The following is a 7,401-nucleotide window of genomic DNA, read 5'->3' on the forward strand; positions in this document are numbered from 1 at the left end:
TTCCCAATGTCTAGAGTAAGAAATAACCACCCTTCCCCAGCTCAATCTAATGGTCAAATATCGTGGCCTAATATGTTCTCTCTTCACCGTGGGTGAAGGGACGCTCAAGCCATCAGATATTGCAATTAATCCACTATTTCTCCTACTTCCAATGGACAACAAGCTGAAAATTTTTTTTTTTTTTTTGGGGGGTGGGGGGGTGTCTGGTCCTTGTCTATGTTTGTGAATTCATCAATAAAAGCCTTTATCATTTAATCTTAATAGTGATGGAAGCTATATATTTCTGGTACTACCCAAAAAGCCCATCCAAGCCCACATGGGTTGGGCTTCACTTAGGCTTTAAGCCCAACATGGACTACGTAACAATCCCTGTCATGTCACAGAACAACACCAGAAGGACGTCAGTCGTCAAGGTCCTCCCTGCACCTTCATCCATACCCCCGAACTTGGTATACCCGCATGCAAGACAAACAAGAGGTAGTACCCACTCGGTGCAATCTCAGCCGTTGCCGGCCCAAAAGCCATCAATCTATACGTCCTTTTAGCCACGTGTACAACCTCCGTCACTCTCAGAACCACCATTCTCTGATTCATTCCAAATGAGTGTGTAGTAAACGACGGCGCTAACATCGTAACAGATACGCCGCTCGCGTTGTGGTACTCCTGCACCGTGAAATCCACTGTTAAATGCTGTCCGTAACCCAAAACATGGTTAACAGCTGTCACCGATGGCCGGAGCCCCATGTTCTGTTCCGCCAGGTACGGCGGCGAGAAGGCCTCTAAGCTGAGCTCCGTCGGAAACTTTAAGCCGGTAAAGTTATAATATACGTGGGGATTGCTGCCTCCCACTAAAATACGCCCATCAGGTAACAACACAGCCGATGAGTGGTAGAGTCTTGGTATCGTGGAAGGATTCATGACCGAGAATCTCTTATTGGTTGGACTATAAATCACCGGTTCAGTGACCGGTTCGCTCGCTCTTTCCCAACCGGCCGTACCACTCCCGGCGCCGTTAATTATCAGGACGTCGCCGGTGGGAAGAAGAAGCATATCACCCATCACACGTGCCATCGGCATCACCTCCATGACCCATTTGGGATCCGGGTCGGTGACCCGCAATCTTCCACATGTGTTACATGCGGGTTCAAAGTTATCATTTTCAACCCGCCGGAAAGCACCCCTCCGTGCACCACCGCAGATTAAAACCTCAGCCTCCACGGGACTCCTTGGCTCGAAGGAGAAGTGGAGAGGCAAAAGCACCGACGATCCAGAGCTCGGGTAGTTCCGGGGATCGCCGCCGGTGATGGGAGGAAACTCCTTCACCACCAGATTTCGAACGTAATCGAACGATATGGATCTAGTGTTAGCAAAGATGAACAAGTGACCGTTGGGCAAGAGATGCACAAAGGGGTAAAGATTGTTCTCGTCTTCATCTCTTGTTTGTCTCAAGAACTTGAGCCGGTGAGCGTCCCTCGAGTCCCTAGAGCTTCGAGGGTAGAATTCGTAATTAAATTGTCTTCGTCCACCAATGATGATCACGCGACCGTCGGGAAGACTCTGGTCAGTCGCGTACCATCGCCGGACGGAAAGATAATTAGGGGATTCCAGCCAATCAGAATCACAATCATCGCATGAATCCAACAAGCGAATTACCCGATCGCCGTCGTTGAAGCCGCCGGTTTGCAAGAGATTGCCATTAGGGAGAGCGGCGCCGGATGAACACCACGTGTCAGTTTGCACCGTTAAAGGACGGAAGGTATTGGAGTTGATATCATAAAGCAAAGAGTGTGCAGTGCAGTCGACCTTAAGTGCCATATCGGAGGTATCGTATCGGCAATGACCAGAAGGAAGAGAGAGGTTGGAACGGCCGAAATCAGTTCGATCGAAGATGACGACTTTGTTGTTACGTAGGAGTTGCATGTGCATGGCTGAGATGCCGATACTCGATTGTAGTAAACGCCATGCACCGCCATTAATGGAAGAAGACGGAGTTTGAGATGTCATTAGAGGAAGAGAGACGATGGTGAAGAGTAGAAGTGAGAGGAAGAGGGAGGAGGTGATGTGGTCATTCATGTCCATTGTTGATGATCTTCGTACATAAGAGTTGGTGAGATGAAGTTGATGGAATGACATATAAGGATCAAACCATCGGTTAAAATAAGAATAAGAAGAAATATCAATGGCGGACTCAAATGACTGTGAGCTTAATTACGTCGTAATTGGTGGCCATGAGTAAGGTTCCGTGCTCTATAAACGGCTTAAAATAGGGTCATTTCTTTTTTATTTCTCCCCACCCGGTTCAAATATCTGAATTTTCCGGGGTATTTAAAATCCAAAAAATTCAGGTAAGGGATTGTTACATAGCCCATGTGTGGTAAGCTAAGCGGGGCGGCACCAATGGACACATAGGATGAAGTATCTTCCCGGAGGGGGAGGGGTAGTTTGAAAGAAGGGAAGAGAGATATACGTAGAGAATGCTAATTTACATTTTACCCGTGCCCTCCCTTTTATCCTCCCCTAAAATCCCCATCAAAGAATATTAATTGACATGTTTTACCTCGTTAAGACGAATCACAACTCACGAATTGACAAAACGTGTTGTTAAATTATAATAAGCACAAGAAAACCCTGTCTGCTAGATCGTGTGTCCTGCACCAGTGCGGGTGCTGATTAGATTATGCTCAGAGATATATACATAAATGAGATTTTTTTTTTTAAATGGAATTTTTTATTTCATAAGAGACGAGATGATAATCTTGCATATTCATGTGACTAGATGTAGGAACTATGTTTACCAAAAAAAAAAATGTAGGAGCTATGGGCAACGTATTTTTTCCCTTATAATAATAATTCGAATGCCAAAAAAAGGGTGAATAAACCAAAGGTTTAAAAACCCAACTCCAATGCATTGGATCGGCCTAAATTGATGACTGGGATTAGAAAATGGAATTGAAAAATTGAAACAAAGATTTCTACATGTTTATGATTTTTAAAAAATATATATTTTTTTAAATTTATTTATTCAAAAGATTTGTAGATCAAGCTACAAGAGGTCTATATCTCATTGATTTTTTAATTAAAAATAAAATCGAAGAGCATAAATTAATTTCCAAAATCCTTTTGAGAATTAATATGTTAAACATAATTGGGATCAGCTGATTCCAAATGGCCAAAAAATTGTACAATTTATGAAGTCTTTTACATATTACAATGGATTGAAATGCATTGCAAGTGAAATCTAGTTTAAAGACGCATTAGTGTATATATAGAACCAATAAATTAGAGGATCATGGTGTATTCCAAATAAGAATGTAAGAAATTTTTTGGTGGTATCAATGTCATCTTTAGAAGACAAAGAGATGCATGTGGTTTACTTATATTTATATGACAGAGTGATCAATATGTTGTCCGTTTATGTAGGTATTATATACATGTCTATTGATACTAGGAAGTGGGAGCGAAATTTTGTGGGGTCCACATTATTAAACAACAAGAGAGAGAGAGAGAGAGAGAGAGATTGTGACGGACATGTACATTGTGGTTACATATCCTATTCTAGAATAATTAGTTTTTTGAAACTATTCAAATCCATTTCAAATTAAAGCTAATCATATGCAGATATATATATGGATATTGTAATTACATACTAGATATTATCTGATTCGCTTATGCTTGTTTTATAAAAATATTATTAAATAATAATTTTATAATACTAAAATACCCTTATCAATTCATAGTATATTATAAGTAATTAAATTTAAATTTAATTGAAAAAAAAATTCACAACGACATTTTTTGTAATTTCAATTATGGCACTTCAATATTAACCCTGGTGTGGTAATGGATTCACCCCTTCAATTTTTTGCCTTCTCGAATCTTTTTCTTCTTCCATTCTCTACCATTTAATGCAAACAGCATGATGCAGTGTTGCTCTCTTCAAATTCACATCTCCACTCTTTTGTCTCCACAAAGGATGCAAATGGAAATTCGAAAATCTGTATTCAATTAATATTCATTCATATATGTTTAGGGAATCTACATATTAAAATTTTAATTTAAAAAAATTATCCAAGTATGTTTGAAAGCTAATCAAATATAAATAGTGTTCTATTTGTTTCGCATTCGATCATTCGATCTGTTTACATTCCTTATTACATTTAGTGATGGAGTTACATCAGGTGTAGAACTCAGCTAAAGATAACACAAAGTTACCTACAACAACTACTTAGCTATTAGGATAATCCCATTAACTTGACATCAGGGATTAGGTTTTGGGTTTTTCCACCAACTACTTTTTAGGCTGCCTTAATTGTCTTATTAGAATAACATTACTCATCCTTTTCGCACGCCACATAAGTTGTAAACCACAGGGACAAAGAAATAACAAAATTAATTTATCTAACATTTGATAAGACTGACATCACAGTCATTCTGAGGTTAGCACACACACAGCTAGTCATATTAGGTCAAGCATTCTTTGGATTTCATTGTTTGTCTAGAGAAGATAACAGTTTAGCCATCCGTGGGTTGCCTAAATGATTAGGACGAATTGAAGATTGTGCGGATAAGCGCACGATCCCAGGTTTGATTTCTCATCTATACATCTATGATTTAAGTGGAAATTACAGTGGTGGGTTATTGCACTAGTCTCCCCTAGGATAACTTGAGGTGAGCATAAGATGGCCCGAACACCTTGATTAACAGAAAATATATATATATATATATATGACAATTTATGTAATAGATTATTGAAGAAAGGTGTAATCAGAAACTAACACATCATTAAATCCTAAAAGGTTTTGACCAACTTTGCCTTCTAAATTTATACGCGTTGAGGAAAAGCATCTTTGATAATCTAATTTTCTACAGGCCAAACACGTCTTAGATGCATGATCTAACACTTGGAAAGCAAATTCCATTAGAAAAAGAAGAAAATCTAGATCCATAGTTGAAAGGCAGGGAAGGAAGTCTTTAGCTTTTAGTTGAAAAAGTCATTCAACAAGATATGTGGAAAGCACAAGAGGAAGAAAAGAAGCCAAACTTTAGTGGTGATGGGTACCTTTAAATGTTAATAGATTATATGTTTGTCACAATTAAATATTATTCAATAATTTAGTGGTGTCAAACCTTGAACCGAACCGGTTGGCCAGATCAAACCTGATTGAATAAATCTAAATTGAATCGAATCAAACCAAATGTACAGATTTTCCATTGAGCCAAGTTTTGGTTTGGGCCGGGGTATCACGACACTTGTTAAATTGGATTGCATTGAATTGACCAAAAATCGGACCGATTATATATATGATGAACCAAAATTGAATCAGGCCAAGCCTAATATCAATTGATAACAACTTGATAAGAGGAAACCAAAATAAGCCAGATTAAACAGACAAATTGACACCATTCCAATGATTGCTAGAGCGATGGATCGTGTAATCACCTTGCAAGAGATAGGTTTCGGGTTTGAGTTTTACGGTCCACATTAATATGGTTGTTAGGGTCACATTTCCATGCATTTGCGGTGCAAACTAGATCTGTACACTAACAAAGGCAATGTGGAAGAAGTATAAATATAATGTTTAATGTAAGAGTAGACTTTTCATGATTAGAATTCTTTACACGTAAATTCAATTGGATTTATATGTGAGGATTCAATATCTGTCTCATTTTCTACAATATATAAAATGAAAAGAGACATATATGGATAACAAAACGAATAGGTATTGGATTCCCGAGTGTACATCAAATTGAATATAAATGCAGAGGAACCCATCTCACTTTTCATATCTGGATGGGATCCTCCCTGGTCTCCCCACCCTTTTTTAGTTATAACCCACGCGGCATCTTCTCCCCCCATCTTGTTGTAGTTGGCATTCTTGTACTTCCAACCTTTCGATCCAAATGATCTCAACCATTTGTGCCATAATTTATAACTTTATTCGTTTTGGTCGGTGAAGAAAAAAGGTATAGATAACTGTTGCAAACTTTTTGGTACGTTTGGCTCATGAAAATTTTATGGTTATTATTATCATTATTAAGTTTGGGTGAAAGATTTATTAATATTTTTTTAAATTTAGAATATTTTTTTAATTATAATTATTATAATTTTAGTTATTTTAATTTCTTTATTTGTATTTAAAGTTGAAATTATACTAACGAGATGCTTATTTTGTCTTCTATCATATGAATTAACTCAATATGTTATCATTGTAGAAAATAGAAACGCAACTCTAAAATGATGCAGAAGATAATGAAAAAATAAAAACAATCAATAGACATAGGTTTATGAGGTTAGGCAAGATTGCCTATGTCCTTGGTAGGATAAGATCCTACTTCACTATCAATAGATAATAGGGTTACAACGCTCGTCCTCACACCTCTTAGTATTGCTTCTTGCATTACAGAGAAAGAAACCCTCACTATAAATATATAGCAAAAAATCATAATCTGAAAAATATAAAACTGCCCTCAAAAAAATCGTTATCCTTCCTATCGAGGCGTTTGTACCAATACTTACTGGATTAAACAATAACGAAATATAAGACATCATACACCAACAGTCATAATGGCAAATAATGTAACAATATACTTCACTAAACATGGTGACAGGAAAAAGAAAACCCTTAAATCGATTCATACATATGAATCAATTATATAGATATTACTGTTCATTCTTCCTACTATAAATGGGAAACAAAGAGTTTAGAATTAAATAAATAAACAAAAATAAAAAATTCAGATTTATTTGTCTATTTTTATTTTAGGGAGAAGATTCCACATACCATTTATCTACATAATAAAATTACACGCCAAGACAAAGAGTGTGTGTGCTTCTAAATCCTCTTCCTTCCCCAATTTAAAGATTCAAAAGAAAAATCCTCCTTTTGCCCAAATTACTACATGAACATACATTATTTATAAAAATAAATAAAATGAAATAAAATGTTAGACTGATAATCTGCAAGGATGATTCACATTTCCTTGTACGCGTTGAGTCCCCCACCACCATTCCCTGTTTTTTTTAGGTGAACCTTTCTCATCAAGTTATAAAAATTCAGATAAGATATATATATATATATATATATTTATATATAGTTGGAACGGACAATCAAAAGTCCAAAAATTGACACCCGACGCTTCCAAGAAGTAGACGCGAACCTTCCTTCCCTGTCCTTTTTGCATATATGGTTACATCAATCGAATTCCAAAAGGTTCTTCCAAACTACTACACGTATATATAAGAAAACAAGAACAAGTGTTATCATAATCCCATTTTTAATTTCTTTTTCCTTGTGAAGTGGCCATGAATGGCCAAAGCCTATAACGACTCACGTGAAATTTTTTCTCTCAGTCTTTGGTCAGTCAAAACCGTGTAATAACTTTTTTTTTTTTTTTTTTTTT

General features: G+C 36.9%; 1 protein-coding gene across 1 annotated transcript; it reads right to left on the reverse strand.

The window, feature by feature from the left end:
• Nucleotides 1–213: 213 nt before the first annotated feature.
• Nucleotides 214–2,085, reverse strand: LOC122092464 (aldehyde oxidase GLOX-like). Its single transcript, XM_042662787.1, has one exon. The coding sequence runs from the start codon at nt 2,077–2,079 to the stop codon at nt 409–411; it is 1,671 nt and encodes a 556-aa protein (XP_042518721.1). The 5' UTR covers nt 2,080–2,085; the 3' UTR covers nt 214–408.
• Between the last annotated feature and the right edge of the window lie 5,316 nt (nt 2,086–7,401).

Source organism: Macadamia integrifolia, chromosome 10 (assembly GCF_013358625.1).
Source record: "Macadamia integrifolia cultivar HAES 741 chromosome 10, SCU_Mint_v3, whole genome shotgun sequence".
Lineage (NCBI taxonomy): Eukaryota > Viridiplantae > Streptophyta > Magnoliopsida > Proteales > Proteaceae > Macadamia > Macadamia integrifolia.

Coding starts and splice junctions, on each gene's coding strand:
- LOC122092464 (XM_042662787.1), bottom strand. CDS start 2,079: ATGGACATGAATGACCACATCACCTCCTCCCTCTTCCTCTCACTTCTA.